Source organism: Ictidomys tridecemlineatus, chromosome 8 (assembly GCF_052094955.1).
Source record: "Ictidomys tridecemlineatus isolate mIctTri1 chromosome 8, mIctTri1.hap1, whole genome shotgun sequence".
Classification (NCBI taxonomy): Eukaryota; Metazoa; Chordata; class Mammalia; order Rodentia; family Sciuridae; genus Ictidomys; species Ictidomys tridecemlineatus.
Genome location: NC_135484.1, coordinates 50,795,849 through 50,815,370, shown reverse-complemented (window position 1 = coordinate 50,815,370; position 19,522 = coordinate 50,795,849). Strand labels below are relative to the sequence as shown.

Below are 19,522 nucleotides of genomic sequence, written 5' to 3'. Positions count from 1 at the left end.
CCTCAGCATCGCATATAAATAAATAAGTAAGCAAGTAAGTAAGTAATCCATTTACAATTAAAAAAATATTTTTTAAAAAATAAAAATAAAAGGCTTTGGATAGGGCATTGGTAAGAAATTACTTCACATTTTTAAATTTATTATTTTCTAAGAAATTTATATCAATAAAAATATATACAAATTTACTGATTTAGGGTTACCAATCACATTACAAAAATTCTAATTTCAGGGATGGGGATGAGCTTAGTGAAGAGTGCTTGATGCATGAAGCCCTGGATTCAATCCCCAGCATCCCTTCTACCTCAAATTTTGTTTTACCTACACTCTTGGGTATTGTTTCAGCATATTTCCCTAGGAAATATGAAAACATCCTCATTTAAATATGTTCAGTAAGGTGCAGTGGCACATACCTATAATTCCAGCTAGTTGGGAGGCTGAGGTAAGAAGATTACAAATTTGAGGCCAATCTGGGCAAATTAGGGAGGCCTGCCTCAAAATAAAAAATAAAAAGAACTGGCAATGTTAGCTTAGTGGTAGAGAGAGCCCTGGTTTCAATCTCCAGTACTGCCAAAAGATCAAAACAAATAAACAAAAGAATCATACATATAATCATCCCCCCACATATATTCATAAGTATTATATATACATATAATTTCTTTCAACTATAGATGTTAAAGATATATAATATAAAATGACTCTGGGATACCCAAAATATTTATTCCATTTAAGTATTTTATACACTTTAACAAACTATAATAACTAGTACCATTTCCATTTCATTTGGCAATTGATTATACAATATTATATGCATTTTTATAATTTTGTACCTAGTACAAAATTATAAAAATGCATATAACATTCAAATTTCTAAATATTTTTCACTTTTGAATGTATTTCAGTTTCAAAAGTAAAGCTACATTAACAAGTAATTAAGAGATATTTCATTAATTTGTCTTATAAGATAAAAATACTATTATTTAAATATACAATACATATTTATTTGCCATAAGAGCTTTACTCTTAATTGCAATGTTTGTAACATGACAAAGTAAAATACAAAAGATTATTTAACAAATTTACCTATTCTCTCCATGACTGTCATATAACCATTTGATTTTTTTTTTTTTCAGTACTGGCGATTGAACCAAGGCATGCTTTACCATCAAATTATATCACCAGTATTTTTATTTTGTATTTTGAGACATGGTCTTGCTAAGTTGCCCAGGCTGGCCTTGAACTTGTGATCCTCCTGCCTGTCTCCCAGCGGCTGAGATTACAGGCATATGCTATGATACCCAGATGTAGTATAACATTTTATCTTATACCAAATAAAACCATAATATTCATATGATGAATTAAGATGTAAATTTTATTTTTTCAATTTGCAATTTTCCCTAGTTTTAAAATTTCTTCTAATTTCACACAATTTTGCCTTTAAATTTGTAAACATTTTCCATGCTTTTTAAAAAAATCACTTCTAATTACCATTCCAATATTATCATTTTGTAAAACCAAACCAAACCAAACCAAAAACAAACCAGTTTACCTAAATTTGCTAATTCAAATTTCTCTCCTGCTTTTTTATTTATTGAGGGTGGGGGGACGACTTTTACTGTACATACACTACAAACTTCAATTCCTCAATCTTTAAATCAGCTATACTTGGCACTGACAGCCAACTTGTGGCCCCACCCCAATAATCTTTTTATTTTAGAATAATTTTGGATATAAAGGCAAGCCTCAAGAATAGTACAGAATTCTGAATGTAGATTACCTAGTTTCCTTTATTTTAAACACCTTTATTACCATGGTACAATGCAGAAACTTACACAGAAGATTGCTATTAATTAAACTATACTTTTTATTTGAATTTCCCTAGTTTTTCCATTAATGTACTCTTTCTATAACAGAATCCAGTCTAGGGCACCATGTCACATGTAGTTGCACCATGTCTTCCTAAACCCTTCTGGTCTATTTCTTAGTTTTTCCTTATGTTTCATGTCTTAATAGACATGAGCATTAATAAAGAAACCCATAGAAGGACCTCCAGTCTAAGTCTGTCTGATGTTTTTTTCATGATGAAACTATACTTGGCACTGACAGCCAACTTGTGGTCCCACCCCAATAATCTTTTTATTTTAGAATAATTTCTATGGGTTAAAATTCTATTTAACCCATATGGGTTAAATAAATTCTAAGGGCTATGGGTTTCTCGAAAGCATATCACTGATGAAGTGCCCCTCCTATCGCATTGTATTAGAGGATACACAATATCCACATGTACTGGTGACATTTTAACCTTAAGTTCAGTTCAGTTCTATGGGTTTGAGGAACAAGTCTACATCTACCACCACAGTATATACAGAATAATTCTTTCATCCTAAAAGGTCCCTGTACTTCAATACTCCCCTTTCTGTTGATACCTGGCAACCAATATTTTTTTGCTTCTACAGTTTTGCCTTTTCTAGAAGGTCATATGAATAAAACTATACCATTTGAGTCTGGCTTCTTTTACTTAGTAAAATGCTTTAAAGTTTCATCCATGTGGTGTGAATCCAAAGTTTGTTCCTCTTTCTCACAAAATAGATAGTATCACAGTTTATCCAATTCCTTGTTCACTGGACATCTTAGTTGCTTTACATTTTTAGCAATTATGAATAAAGTTACTATAAACATTTGTATTCAGATTTGGGTGGAACTAAAAGTACAAGTGTTGGGTCATACTATGTCTGTATTTAATGTAATGACAAATCACTGAACTATCTTTACAAACTGACTGCTATTTTTGCATTTTCATCAGCAATGCACAAGATTTGCTATGGTTTCACATGTTGGCCACCATTTGTTATCCTTATAAATTTTGAATTGTAGCGATTCAAACAGGTATACTGTGGCAGATCTTTGTACTATGAATTTACATTTCCCCATATTGAATAGCATCTGTTTATATGTTTGCCATCCTTACATCATCTTCTTTAATAAAAGTATTCATTTGGGCCTTTTGGACATTTTTAATTTGGTTGTTTTTATATGAATTTCACTAGTTTTCTTCTATACTGTTGATTTTTAGAAATCATTTATGCATTTTAGATATAATTGTTAGCTATACAATTTATAAATATTTCTTTTGCTCCATGACCTTCTGTTTTCATTCTTTTAACATTTTTTTCCACAGAGAATGACTTTTTAATTTTGATAAAATCCAAATTACTGATTTTTTTCTTTCATGGATCATTTTTTGTTTTGAGTGTTTGTCATTTCTAAAATCTTATGGTCAAATTCAAAATTGGGAAGATTTTCCCCTTTTTCTTTCTTCTAAAAGTCTGATACTTGTACATTTCAGTCTGTAAATCATTTTAAGTTAATTTTTAAAAAATGTATAAAGTATATGTGTGAGTTTTATTTTCTGGCACATAAACATCCAATTATCCACTATTATATACTGAAAATACTATTCTTTCTCCATTGAATTACCATTGTACCTTTGTCAAAATTAAGATAACTATATGAGCCAATTATGAGCCGTTTCAAATCTGGGCATATTTCTGGGCTCTATCTAATCTGCTCCATTGGTATATGTATGTTTTTTGTATCTTTTCACCAATACCATGTTGCCTTGATTCCCACAGCTTCTGTAGTTTTGTAATAAGTATTGAAATTGAGTAATGTGACACCTTCAACTTTTACTTTTAAAACATCTCTATACTGTAAAAAATGAGTATCTCCTGGATATAAAATAACACAGCTTTTACAAAGATGCAGTTTTGGGAGATTGAGGGACTACAATCCCTGTAGGAAAGAAAGGCAATGATCTTCCTATATCGCTCTTCATTCCTTTAGGCTTCTTTCTCTACATAGAAGAAAGGAGCAACTAGGCAGCGAAGTCAACCTCATTCTACCTTAGAGGATTTCTTTCTTGATAACCACGGGAGAGCTATTTAATACATAATCAGGTTGATTCTGAAAATTTTATACTATTCTCAGATAATAAGATGAGAAAAACTGTATTTAATAATCTAACTGTCATCTAAATTTGAGGTTCTTCTATTGAAATAGTAGAATTAGTTATTTTTGTTTATACTTTAAAGGGTAATTCCTATTATACTTTAAAGGGCCCCTAACTTGTGGGCTTCAATGATTCAACATTTACATATTTAAAAAATGCAATATTTGTAATATTTAATATGTTGTCAGCCACAAAATGTTTCCCTTTTAAAAAAGGTTTTATTGTATCAAAGCTGTTCCACCTCAAGATATTACTAGCACGTTGGAGAGGTAAAACAAATACGTTCTATATATTAGAACTTTACAAATAACATCCTTACTTGATAAGGATTCCAAATTTCAGCTTTTCAATCTATATCTAATAATTCCAATATCTGAATTCTCTAAGTCTAGAGTATATATGTTTGTATATTTTCTAGGTTTTACCAATGAAGACTAGTTTTCTGATATGACTAGTATATTCTAAACTTTGTGCTGAACATATTACACTTGAAATTTTAAAATTTGAGATCTATAGTTAAAAGAATTTCCTCTAAGAAGATCTGCATTTGCTTTTTTAGCTAGACTTGAGAATTCTCCCACACCAGCACCACCTCAGATGAAGTTTTAGATTTGAAAATCTCTTTTTTTGTTTTGGGAATTTGAAACTGGAGAGATGAAATATCTCAAAGGTGTTTCACTTCTCAGTCTGCTTGACTTAAGGGCATATCTATTAGAAGTCCTATCTTATTCTGTGGAGAGTTTAACCTGACAGGTGGCCCTGAGCTTTGATTTCTGTCTCTCACATCTGATAGGGTTATTGCAGAGAAGATTCTAAATTTTCAAGGATTTATAAATATCCTCAGGGCAACAGTTGCTCTCAGCACTATTTTTCTTTTGTTCTTTCTTTTGTTCTTTTTAGTTGCACATAACATATTTATTTAGACAAACATGAAGCATATCTTATTCTAATTAGAATCCCAGTCTTGTGGTTATACATGATTTGGAGATTCACTATAGTGTACTCATATGTGTACATAGGAAAATTATGTCAGATTCATTCCTCTGTCTTTCCTATTCCTGTCCCATTCCCTTCCATTCATTCCCCTTTGTCTATTCCTTTGGCCTACAAGTCTTCATGTTTACAAACTCTTTGATACATTAAAAATTTTATTCTTTCAATTTTTTGCAGCCTTTAAATGTTATTTTAGCAGGAGGATTGATCCCCTTTAAACCAGTCTCGCTATTCAAGGAAACCAAAAATCCTCCCTTGCTACGCTTCAAAGCACGCTTTTGGTGTGATAAAAAGGGAAATTAAACCAAAAGAGACTAGGTGGTAAACTAAGAAACAAAAATGCTAATCCCTGATTTATTAAGTTTGGCAGAAAGAGAAAAAAAAGGCAGTTAGAATGTTAGGGCTGGAAGAAAAATGTTAGTTTTGTTTGACAAGAAGTAGAAGGGAAAGAATTTGATGAGAATGAAAGGATATTAGACTATTTGACCCAGAAATTCTGCTCCTAGGTATATGGCCAAGAGAAATAAAAATACATGACTATACAAACACTTGTAAATGAATGTTCATAAAGGCATTTTTTCATAGTAATCAAAAGGTAGAAACAATCTAAGAAGTTGATCAACTGATGAAGAGATAAACAAAATATAGTATATCCACATACAGATTATTGGGCCATAAAAAGGAATGAAGTATTAATACACACTACAAAACAGATGAACCTTCAGAATATTATGCTAAACAGAAATATTACATGAGTCCACTTATATAAGATGCACAGGATGGATAGAGATAGAAAATAGATTAGTTGTTCCTTAGTGGTAGTAGGCATGAGAAGCTTGTTAAATGGTACATATTTCTTCCATAGATAATCAAAATGTTCTAAATTTCTGGTGATAGTTGGGCAAATCTGAATATACTGAAAACCTCAAATTATCATGTGAATTTTATCTATATAAATCTTTCAGAATTAAATTTTCTTTTTAGATGCTTTTCCTGATAATTTCAAATCTCATTTTGTATATTTTAAAATTCTTTTTCCATTTAGCATTTATTTTCTAAAAATGTTATTTTATAAATTGTTACCTATGTGACATTAGTTTCAAAGTCTTAATTTGAACTTGAAAATTAACCTTACTTTTCCTTCTTGCTTTTCGGAACTTGACAGCAGCCAGATTTATTAAATTCATTCCATAGAGATTGTAGTCAATGAAGAGCTGTAGGAGGTAGGGAATATGTGCTTCATGTGGCTGGTAAAATTTATTCATTATGGCTCCACTTTGCAAAAGTTCACATATCCTAAATTAGAAAAAAAGAGTTATAAAATTATGTTCTCTAAAATGTTAAGCAAAACAATTATACATACATGGAAGTCTGGGCTACACAGAAACTTGTATATGAATGTTCATAAAGGCACTGTTCATAGTAGTCAAAAAGTGGAAACAACCCAAAATGTCTATCAACTGATAAAGACATAAACAACACGTAGTATTGTCCATACATAAGACTTACTGGGTCATGGAAAGGCATGTTCTTTGTATACAGAACAAAACGATCTTTCATTACACGAAATATTCATTTCAATTTTATTGGAAATTTGTATTCTGTTAAAAATTAAAAGCTTAAGTCAAGTTTTAAAGTAAATGTGCATGTTCTGAACAAAATGAAATCATGAATGTAGAATATTTTTACTTTAACCAATTTAAAACTATTGAAACAATCAAAATGTCAACAAAGATTTTTAAAATATATTTTGCAGAGACTACATGAAAATTCTAAAAAGAAATATCACTTTTAATCTCATCAATCAGAAGTACTACCATTTTAATATTTTTCTTTCGTAGAGTTTTTTCCTTGATGATGGGGAATACAAACAACAGACAATTATAATAGCATAATAAGTACTACTCAGCGGAAGTATATTAGAAGGATGTCTAGGCAGGAGATTAAATGATTAACTAGAGGTTTATCTCTCTCTGAAGAGAGGAAATAGTTTTTCATGTAAATAAAATAAAACTTAGCTTTATAGACATAAAGGGGTTTAGATACAACGACAATTCAGGCAGATTTCTATGTAACTTTGGAGATTAATGACAATGAAGATTAGGATAAGAATAATTTTATTAATACTGTAGAAGTAGCTAACATATTTTTGAGCACTATATACTAGATACTGTGCTAAGTGGTTTAAATATTTAATCTCAATCCTTACTACAAGCCTATGGTACTATCACCCCCATTTTATAAGAAATGGGAAAGGTTGTCAAAAATCATACAAATAAAAAATAGAACTGAAGTTCACATCAAAATTTCTCTGACTTGTGAGCCCTCACTCTTATCCATAGTGCTATTTCATTTATCCAGCAGATGGTTTGATACATTGATCAGGGGTGCTTGAGAAAAATTTGGGCTGTTAATACACACTTGGAAGTCAAATGCATAAAAATTAAGAAAATAAAAATAAAAGTATAGAAGTAGATAAGGCTGCAAAGAGAAGAAAGTATAGAGAGAAACAATGAACCTAAGGTAGAACCCTAAGGAACAACAACAAATATTTCAAAAAGAACCAATGAAATGGCAGATATATGAATGATCAGACATGTATGAGGAAATAAAGTTCATATTTCAGAAGCCAACATTTGGGATTGTTTGAAGATCTCATTATTATTACCACAAGGTCAAAAGGTAAAAACAAAAAATTGGATTTTGCAATTTGAGAAAGCAAATTCAGTAGTATGGTTGGGTAAGTAAGAGCTATATTGGAATAAAGAACAAATGGGAGATAAAAACTGGACTTAGTCATTAGAATAAAGCACACTAATATCAACCCTATTAAAGATGAGGAAGCTAAGGCATAAAGAAATTAAATATCTTGCCTAAAGTCACCAGGCTAGCAAGCAGTAGATCCAGGTGTTGAAAAAGGCAATCTAGTTTCACATTCACTCTTTACCACTGCACTATGTATTAGTTAAATGTTATAATGCAAATGACTAACGTACAATGTTAAAATAAAAAATAACAAAAAAGGAAAAAATATTTTCTTTCATTAACACCCTATCCTTTCCTTCAGAGTATTTAACATGATTTTTGGTTATATGATTGGGTTACTAATTTACTGTTCCCTTGTTTTGCTGTAAATTCCCTAAAGGCAAGAACCATTCAAACTTTGCTCATTACTGTTTACCCAGAAGCTTCCACAGTGCATCAAATAATGTAGATACCTTACAAATTTTGTTTTTTTAAAAATGAATAAACAAATCCATTAATAAATCAGAGGTTTCAGATAGGTATTGTGATAAGCTGGCTACATAATGTAAAGAGAACTTATTGATAATAATTTAGTAAGTATTTAATTGCTACAGGTACAAGGAAGAAAAATATATTTATACTTTAAGTAAAATTATACTTTGTAGATGATTTATAAAAGATTTATAAAACTTTTAGTCGTGATTCCCACTGGAGAGCAACTTATGAATGAGAAAAGGAAAAATGAGTAAAGTTTATTTTCTTACTACTGAATTTGTGGGAGATGGTAAGAATCCGTGGTGATTGTTCTTTTGTACTTCTGATTATAAGAAAGTAAGTAAAGGGGAACTGGCACCCACACCCCAATTTTTTTTAACTGTGTTTATGTGACTATTTTTAAAAATTATTTTGGTACCTTACATAAACAGAAGCTATTTTGCAGTCTGTAAAAAAAACTAGTTTTCGCTGGTTATGTAGAGAAAAAAAGATCAAGTGGGATTAGCAGTCAACTGATTTAATTCAGAATAAACCTGACATCTTTGGTAGTTATGCCTATCATAGTACCTTAATTCATTTTAGGAAAACATTCAATTTGTGTCTTACCAAAAGATTAACTTTTGGAAGCCAATGCCTACTGGCAGAGAGAATCTCCTGGAAAAAAACAATACTCAGCATTTCTCCAAATCTATTTTTACCTTAGCTTATTATCATATACAATGAAAACTCTTGTCATGAATCTGAAAGGATAATAAAATTTATATATGTGCCTTTCCTGTTCTCAATAATTTGGGCTCCAGGATAAGTGAGAGAATAAACTAGTAGCAGAGATTAATTAAGGGGGAGGGGAAAAGGAAGAGGAGGAGAACAAAAACAACCAAAACTAACAAAAAAAGTTCAGTATATAAAATTTTACTAACAGTTAGTAAGGACTCAACAGGAAGTCTCTGTACATTGGTCTCTCTTTCACAAATTTCTCCTTGCTTTGAAATTTAAGACGAAGCTTGTCTTTAGTATTAAATATCTGATCTTGCTAGCAGGACACTAATATCATAATATAAGGCAGCTCTCATTTCTCCTTACCTACTTTTACAAACTTTCTACATCTAAGACAGGAATAAACCAGATGGGGGTCATAAACCAGGGTCCCTACACCTTTAAAATACCCATTCTATAGTCGTAGCCATGGGTCTCTATGTTTACACATATATGTACATTTTAGGGTCTCTTTTTCTATCATGTTACAAACTATATAGGCCTTTCTTCTAGTCTTTATTTTCAATGATAAAAATAATAAATCTTAGTTATTTTGTGTTTTGGTTTCATTTATCTTTGTACCTTTTCACCATTGCAGGATTATAAAGATAGATCTTCATAAAGTGTCTTTCCTTCTCATGATAACCATAAAAAGGCCTGAAATATAAGAAAGACATATGTTAAATTACTTTCATCATTCATAAAAGAAGTAATGCAACTTATTACCCTAATTAGATTCAGTTTAATTTGGTCTTATTTCAATATTATTCAAAAAACAAACAACTAAAAAAAAAAATCTAAGACCTTTCAGTTTAACCTATAACATAAAATATTGAGGCTTTTAAAATACAACTTTGAGAAAACTAGAGACAAAAAGAAGAAGTAAACCATTTTTGTCTTAATTGCAATCATTATGACTGTATTAAAAAGTTACTCTTAACCATCTACCTATAATAGCTAGAAGCAGCCTTTCCTTTGGTTCACCTGCTGAGACCCCCAAGAAGCAACCAGGCAGCCTCAGTGATATTTCTGTGATTCACAGAAGTAGAGAAGCAACCTATTCTTACTAGCTCAGCCTACTGAAGTCCTGAGAAGCAGATGCTCAGCCTCAACCACCCATTCTAACTCAAGGACACATCTAGGTAGACCTTCCTGGGTAAGTCATCCTGCAGTGGCTATTCAAAAAACATCAGTAGAGTTCTTAGGCACTTACAGGAAAACCATCTAGGCCCATTAGTAAAGCCAGGGTCCTGTGTAGCCCTTAGATCCTGACAGGCACCCCACTCTACTACCTGGGGTGTCATATACAGCTGGGATGACCAAGGTAGCTCCACCCTAACATGACACACAGAAAGTGATGAGTGCTGGTATATTTGCTGGCCCTGCCTAAGGGAGGTGCTTCCCACCTGGCAGTGCAATCCCACAACCCCTGTAGCCTAGGCTACTGAGACATTTGCAGACATTGCCAGCACTGATTAGGGCTAAAGAAGCTACAGTTATTAACATGACCACGTGTAACCAAAGCTAACACAACATATCCAACCCAAACTCTAAGACACATGACTAGCCAAAAGTTTTACTATAAATTGGTACAAAACTGACCCACCAGATGCACAAATATTAATATAGAGAAGGATGAAAAAACAAGGTAACATAATGCTTTCAAAGAAATACAATAACTCTCTAGCAATAAATTCCAAAGAAAAGGAAATAAATGAATTGCTCTACAAAAAAATCCAAAAGAAGGAGTTTTAAGAAAATAAAATGGAAGAGAATACAGGCAATTCCCTGAAATTAGAAAGTCAATTTGTGATATAAAGGAGAAATTCAGCAAAAAGAGACTATGAAAAAGAACTATCTTGGTGTCCCCTCTGAAAATCATGCTGAAATTTAATTCTTATTATGAAGAGATGACTAAGGTTCTGCCCTAATGGGCAATTAATAGATTAATAGGTTAGTGGGTCAACTTGAGAGTGGGACTACTATGACAAAAAGTTTGGCTAGATCTCTTGAGCTTCTTGACTTTCTCAAGGTAGTATGTACCCTGTCACCTCTGGATTCTGTCAGCAAGAAGGCCATCACCAAATGAGATCTCTTGACCTTGTACTACCAGAACTATGAGACAAAATAAACCTCTTTTTCTTTATAAGTAAAAAAGAAACAGAGAAAAGAAAGAAATCTTGGAGTTAAAAAAAAATCTCAATGAATGAAATAAAAAATAATAGAATTGAACATATAGAATAAAAATTTTCTAATCTTGTAGATAGTACTTTTAAAATAACCCCATCAGATTTTTTTTTTTTTAATGAATGAGGAAAGCTTTCAAGACATATGGGACACCATTAAACAAGCAAACTTCCACCTTCTGAGAACCTGAGAAGGAAAAAGACACACAAAACTTAGTCAACAAAATAACTGCTTAAAACTTTCCAATTTTTAGAAAATATATGAATAGCCAGGTCCAGGAAGCTCAAAGGATTTGATCAAAAAGGACTCTCTCTCCAAAGCATATTACAGCCAAACTGTCAAACTCAAAAAAAAAAAAAAGAAAAAAAAGGAGAAAATTCTAAAAACAGTAAGAGAAGTGTCAAGTCACCTAAAACAGAACTCATTAGGATAAAAGCAGACTTCTTAGCAGAAACCTTATAGGAAAGGAGAAAATGGGTCATATGTTAAAAGTCCTGAAAGAAAAAATTGCCAACCCAAAAATACTACACCCAGCAAAGCTATTTACAAAAATAAAGGATAAATACTTTTCAAGACAAGCAAAAACTGAGGGAATTTATTATTACCAGGCACTACAACAAATGTTTAAGCAATTTCTCACTAGAAGTGAAAAGATGATTATTACTCTCATGAAATACACAAAAGTACAAAATTCAATAGTAGAGAAGGCACACAAAAAAAGAAGAGAATCAAACACAATCAATATGGAAATGGTTAAATAACAAAGATAATAAAGAGAGAAAGAAAGAACAAACAATACACAAAACCAGGGAGAGGGGGTATCAACAGAATGACAAGAGTATGCATCTATCAATAATAACCTTGAATTTAAGTACATCAATTTCCCTAACTAAAAGATATTGGACTGGCAGAATGGGTTTAAATGGAAGAAACTCTCTTCGCCAGTGAAGATACAGATTGAAAATTAAAAGATGGAAAAAGATGTAATACAAATGCAAAGCAGATGAATCTAATAAAATAGATTAAGTTAAAAATAACCGAAAAAGAGACAAGAAAGATTACCATATAATGATAAACGAATTCATCTAGCAAGAGGAAATAACATTTGTAAATACATATATACCCAACATTGAAACACCCAATTATACAAAGCAAATAAAAGCAATCTATAAGGAGAGATAGTCTAATATCTATTATAGAGATTTTTTCTTTTTCTTTTTTTGAAGGAGGGGTACCAGGGATTAAACTCAGGGGCACTCAGTCACCGAATGACATCCCCAGCCTATTTGTATTTTATTTAGAGACAGAGTCTCACTGAATTGCTCAGCACCTTGCCATTGCTGAGACTGGCTTTGAACTCAAGATCCTCCTGTCTTAGCCTCTGGAGCTGCTGGGATTATAGGCGTGTGACACCAAGTCCAGCAATAGTTGGAGATTTCAACACCTAAATTTCATCAGTGTACATATCAACCATATCTCTCTTCAAAACAAAACAAAAACAATAGTAACAAAGACCAGAATAGAAAAAATACAAAATATCAATGAAATGAAGAGATGGTTTGTTAGAATAACAACAAAACAACAAAAAGATTCAAATAAACAAAATCAGACATGAAAGAAGACATTACAACTGACAACACAAAAATACACAGAATCACTGAGGACTATTATAAACAATCATATTCCAAGAAATTGGAAAAAAATAAAAAGAAACGGATAAATTACTGGAGACATATGGCCTACCAAAACTGAACCATGAGGACATAACAAATCTGAACAGATAAGTAACAAGTAGTAAGACTGAATAAGTAATAAAAAGTTTTCCAACACAGAAAAATCCAGGAGTAGATAGAATGGCTTCACTGATGAATTTGTTATCAAACTTTTAAAGAATTAATGCCAATTCTCTTAAACTACTCCAAAGTATGGAAATGGAAGCAACCCTTACAATTTATCCTAGGAGACCAGCAATATCTTGATACCAAAGCTAGACAAGGACACAACAACAACAAATTATAGACAAATATCTCTAATGAATACAGATGCAAAAATTCTCAACAAAATACCAGCAAATCAAAACCAATGGCATGGGCTGGGGATGTGGCTCAAGCGGTAGCACGCTCGCCTGGCATGCGTGTGGCCCAGATTCGATCCTCAGCACCACATACAAACAAAGATGTTGTGTCCGCCGAAAACTAAAAAATAAATATTAAAAAAATTCTCTCTTCTCTCTCTCTCTAAAAAAAAAAAACCAATGGCATGCCAAAAATATTGTATACCATAATCAAATGGGACTTATTCCTGGGTTGCAAGGGTGGTTTCAACATATACAAAGATAAATATAAACAGAATGAAGGATGAAAATCTTATGATTATTGTAATAGATGGAGAAAAACATTTGATAAAAATTAGATGTAGAAGAAATATACCTCATATATGGGCCATATATGACAACTCGACAGCCTATATCACATCAATTGGAAAAGTGGAAATTGTTTTTTCTAACAAGACAAAATGTCTACTTTCACCACTCTTAATGTAATATATCATTGCCAAGTGTTAGCCAGAGCAATAAGAGAAATAAATAAAAAGCAAACCAATTATATAGAAGGAGGTCAAATTATTCCTGTTAGCAGGTGGCATGATTTTGTACACAAAGAAATCTAGGTTGGGGATGTGGCCCAATGGAAGGGTGCTTGCCTGGAAAGCATGAAGCTCTGGGTTCAATTCCCAATACCACAAAACAACAACAAACAAACAAAAACAAAAACTAAACACTCTGCAAAAAAAACCCAAAAAACAAACAAATAAACAAAGTTAAAAAAACGATATATGAATTTAGTAAGGTTGCTGATTATGCCAATAATGAAAATGCTGAGAATAAAATCAAGAAGGCAATCCTATTTTTCCTAGCTACCAAAAACCAAAACCAAAACCCAAACCCCCTAAGAATAAATTCAATGAAGGAAATTAATGCTCTCTACAATGAAAATTACAGAACACTAGAGAAAGAAATAAAGGAGGACACATGCATACACATAAACATGGAAAGACACCCCATGTCCATGAATTGGGAAAAACTAACGTTGTTAAACTCTCTCTACTATCCAAAGTGACATATAGATTCAATGTAATTGTTATAAAAATTCCAAAGACATCCCTCATAGAAATAAGACAACTGGGCTTAGAAGCACATACCTGTAATCTCAGCAATTTGGGAGGCTGAGGCAGGAGGATTCAAAGTTCAAAGCCAGCCTCAGCAACTTAGCGAGGCCCTAAGCAATTCAGTGAAATCCTGTCTCTAAATTAAAATATAAAAAAGGATTGGGGTTATAGCTCAGTGGTTAAGCGTCCCTGGGTTCAATCCCTAATACAAGAACAAAACAACAACAACAACAACAAAAACACTTCTAAAATTACAGGGAACCACAAAAGGTCACACACAGCCAAAGCAATCCTGAGCAAAAGAACAAAGCTAGAGGCATAACACCTGACTTCAAAACATATAAAAAAGCAACAGTAACTAAAACATCATGAAACTAGTATAAAAATCAATTAACAGACTGATTGAATAAGGAACCCAGAAATTAAGCTATGTATTTATGGCCAACTAATTTTTGACAAAGGCAGCAAGAACATACATTGGAGAAAGGAAAGTCTCTTCGATAAGTGGTAATAGGAAAATGAGATATCCATATGCAGAGGAAAGAAACTAGATCCCTATCTTTTATATTAAAAAAATCAGCTGAAAATCTATCAAAACCTTACATGTGAAACATGAAACTAGGAAGAAATAAGGGGAAACACTAAAAGTTTTTGTATAGCAAACAAAACAATCAATAGAGTGAAGAGACAACCTATACGAGAGAAATTGTCTGCAAACTATTCATGTGAACAAAGAATTCATATCTAGAACATGAGGAATTCAAAAGTAAAAAAAAAAAAACCCAAAATCTAATTTAAAAATAAGCAAATGTCCTGAATAGATGTTTCTCAAAAGAGGATATACAAATGACAAATATATGGCAAAATGCTCTATATCATTAATCATTATGGAAATGCAAATCAAAACCAAAATGAGATGTTATGTTACTCCTTGCTGTTATCAAGAAGACAAAAAGTAACAAATGCTGGCAAGCATACAGATAAAGGGGAAATCCAATACACTGTTGCTGTAATGCAAATTAATATAGCCATTATGGAAAATAGTATGGTGGTTTCTGAAAATAATACTACCAAGTAATTTGGCTCTCCCACTACTAGGTATACATCCAAAGGAGTTGAAATCAGCTTGTACCAAAAAGACATCTGCACTTTCATGTTTACTGCAGCACTGTTCACAAAAGCTAAGAGATGGGATGATCAAGAGAGGTATCCACGGATAGATGAATAAGTAAAGCCAATGAAGCACATATACACAATGGAATATTATTCTGCCATAAAAATGAATAGAACTCTGTCATTTGCAGCAACATGGGTGGAACAACATGGAGGATATTGTGCTAATGAAAATAAGTCAAATGCAGAAAGGCAAATATGGCATGTTCTTACTTATAGATTTTTATCTCAAAGTAGAAAATAGAATATTGGTTATCAGATACTGTAAAGACTCAGGCTCAGAATTTTATAGACATTCTTGACTGCGCTCTCACAACCTTCATCCAATGAGACAGAAAATCTCGACCCTCAGTACAGATTCAGAAACTGACCACTTCACACTACTCATGCTACTACACTAACTCAAGCCACCATATTTTTTTTACCCAGATTGATGAAACAGAATCCTACTACTCTCCCTTCTACCTATGTCCTCCAACAATCTGTGTCCTGCTACACAGTTGCTAAAATAATCCCTCCAACTTTAGTCAGACTTGGGTTGCTCAAAATCATGCAATAGCTCACAGTTAAATTCAAAGTTCTTGGAAGAGTCTCCTGCAGTGATTCAGAAACTTTAGTATGCATGAGAATTATCAGAAAGATTTATTAAAACACAGATTCCTGGGGGCCATCATCAGTTTCTGATTCAGTAGCTCTGGAGTGGGGTCCAACAATGTTTTTCTTTCAAATTTCTAAGCCTGTTACTCCAAGTCTTCTGAGAAACAAACAACAAATGTCCAAGATATTTATTAGGGAAGGCACCTGTGAGAGAAAATGAGGGAAAGAGGCAGAAGAGTTGGAACCATCACCAGACCCAGATACTAATCAGGTCCCATGTGAAGAAGAGAAGAATGGAGAAAATATCTGTGATATGATTCTAACTGAAGTATATAACATGGCTGTAGGAGAGTCTCAAGCTTCTCAGGAACAGACTGCCTTAGTGTCCTTACCATGTTCAGTCACTAGTTAAAACCAGCCTATGGAAAGCAGATTCAGGTTACATGGAGTGATTCATAGGATTTAACCACATAGTAGAAAGGCCACTTTTTAATTGCATTCCCTGTATTTGGAAATATGAGAGCTATGTTCTCACAGCTGTACTGGAAGCCAAAGTATGGATACCATACTTTGAGTACCACTAGCCTACCTGATCTCCATCCTCTCGTATCTTTCTCAACCTCCTTTTATCCAACTTCTCACTCCTGGCTTCCATGCTGTTTCTACTTCCTTATGCTCTTCACATGTTTGTTTAAATATCATTGACCTTGTCAATGAGACCTTTCCTAATTACCCTATATAAATTTGCCACCAGTCTACTTCCTAGTCCTTTACAACTGATCCTTCTTATCCTGCTCTCCATCTTCTCTTCTTCTATAGTAGTAATTACACAACAAACAAATGGTTTTACTTCATGTTATATGTATACATTATTATGTTTTCCACTGCTAGAGTGTAACCAGCATAGGAGCAGAGATTTTTGTTTTGCTCAACAATATATTCCAAGCTCTACAGTTTTGATTTTTTTTCCTTTTTTTTTTTGTACTGAGGAATGAACTTAGAGGTGATCTACCACTGAGATACAAACCCAGTCCTTTTTAGTTTTTGAAACAGGTCATGCTAAGTCACTGAGGCTGGTTTTGAACTTGCGATCCTCCTGCCTCAGCCTTCAGGGTCACTGGGATAATAGGTATGTGTCACAGGACCAACCTACAGTTTAGATCTTGAATGCCCCCCAAAAGGCCCACATGCTCAAGTTCACCAAGGTGACACTTTCGGAGGTGGTAGAAGCTTTAAGAGGCAGGCTTTATGGGATCTCTTTAGGTCATTAAGGGGATTTCTTTAAAGGGGAATCATGGAATCACAGTCTTTCCTTTTCTCCTTGGCCATGTGGTGAGCAGTTTTGTTGTATCTTCCCACAGTGATGTACTGTCTGGCCACAGGCCCAAAGCAATGGGGCAAACCTACCAAGGATTGTAAACTCTGAAACTATGAGCCAAAATAACCCTTTTCTCTTTTTAAGTTGATTATATCAGGTATTTTGTTACAGGAACAGAAAGCTAACACATCAAGTGCCTTGAATAGTAATATGGCACAGAGAAACTACTTAATAGATAAATATGAATCACATGAATTTCTACAATCCTAGGAAACAAATGGAAAAGATTTAAAACATAAAAAAACACTGTTAATCATCATTTATTCCAACAAAAATTTACTTCAAGAAATTTCCCTTTACAGGGAAAGTAAAAGGAATACAAACAATATATTTTAACTGAATGTTTTCCTTTAACTAGAATAGCAAAAGAAATACAGATAAATGAAATTTTAAAAGGATTATCATATACTTACATTCCTGATACTAATGACACTTTGAACACATGCTGAGCAGTGGAAGATGGATTGCCTAAAGCCACATTAAGTGCTCTGTCGATACTGAATGCCATCTGAGAAAGATAGCTTTCTGGCTGCTGTCCATAACCATCGTATGGCACATAGAGGTAAGGAAAGATGCCATGCAGATGAAGACATGTCTTCTGACCTAAAATGTAACATATTATAAAGTTTAGATTTGAGAAACATTTTAACAATACAAAACTCAGAATGCAAAGTCACTGAAATGGCAATACAGCTTATCTAACATAGGAGTAGAAGAAAACCTAGAGTTAAAGTCATCTGTATTAACTATATGTAACAAAAGAACATTTGGAAGCATTTTATAAGCATAAGCACTGTATTATGATTTAAATATTGTAGTAGCTTTGGTGAAATGACTACTTCACACTTATAACCTGACTACTTACTTTACTGAATCACCCATAATACCATATAGCTCAGGGTTATGAGCCTTACAAAATTCATTGAAAGTTTACTAAATAAATCAATGAATGCCTGTGTTGCCATTAATTTTCAAATAAGAAATTTCTTTAAGACATAGTTTTACAAGAAAGAAAAGGGTAAAAGGAGTTTCAGAGTATAGAATTTTGCTATTAGAGATGGGGAGGAGGGCAAAATAAAATTCTGCTATTACAAACAAACAAAAAAGACAAACCCAAATCAAAACAAAACCTCTATAAATCAATGGTAATAAATTTCTAGAAAACTAAATTTTCTACTTGGTGGACTGGGACAGAGTGAACACCATGACAGAGAAAGAGGGAGGGAGAGTGGGAGAGAAAAAAATATGCATAGTTTTCAGGAAGTGCAGTAAAAGGTAAATGGCAATACTTTGCCATCACAAAAGCTGGCACTGAGTGAGGATCCACAAAATAAATGCTATAGAAACAGTAACATATCCAAAGTAACAACAGCAACAACAAAATAGCAGATGTACCATTAGTTTCCTGAATTTGGCAGGGCTGTATGGAAGTGGTTCCTGTCTTTCTTCAGAGCATTGTCCCTCATTATCCCTGGGCATATACCATTTGTCTAACTCAAATAGGAAGAATAGCATGATAGCACATGTCCATTTTCCTCATGCAGTGCAGCCATTCACTATTTACTGTGCTAGTCCTGCCAACACTATCCTCAGGTTTCTTCTCCACTTTAATCCCTCACTGGCCTTGTTTTTTTTTTTTTTTGATACAAAAGTAGTTATTTGATCACTATTTTCAATGCTGACTTAGAATGGTTTATATAAAATAATTCTATGTACTGTTGATATTTTGTGCTTATACTTATAAGAAATTAGCTTTCTTATTTTGGGGGACGAGTATTGAATTCAGGGGAACTCAACCACTGAGCCAAATCCCCAGAACTATTTTTTGTATTTTATTTAGAGACAGGGTCTCACTGAGTTGCTCAACTTTCTTTTGCTGAGGCTGGCTTTGAACTCATGATCCTCTTGCTTCAGCCTCCCGAACCACTGGGATTATAGGCATACACTACTACACCCAGCTAGCATTTTTAAGGTAGTTCTAAACAACAAATCTTGAATGCTTATTACATATGGTATAACAAAACTGG

The 19,522-nt window shown here is 33.1% G+C and overlaps 1 protein-coding gene across 6 annotated transcripts in view; it reads right to left on the bottom strand.

Moving 5' to 3' along the window:
• Rev3l (REV3 like, DNA directed polymerase zeta catalytic subunit) overlaps positions 1 to 19,522 on the bottom strand; it is a 167,395-nt gene that overhangs the window by 99,906 nt on the left and 47,967 nt on the right. For all 6 annotated transcript variants that reach the window (XR_013424964.1, XR_013424965.1, XM_078019448.1 and 3 more), the window contains 3 exons: positions 17,909 to 18,098; positions 9,578 to 9,652; positions 6,135 to 6,295 (listed from right to left, as the gene is read on the bottom strand). Coding sequence is in view for 4 of the 6 variants with exons in the window: in XM_078019448.1 (XP_077875574.1) it covers positions 6,135 to 6,295; positions 9,578 to 9,652; positions 17,909 to 18,098 (426 nt within the window). In the remaining 2 variants the exon portion in view is untranslated. The remainder of the gene's footprint in view (positions 1 to 6,134; positions 6,296 to 9,577; positions 9,653 to 17,908; positions 18,099 to 19,522) is intronic.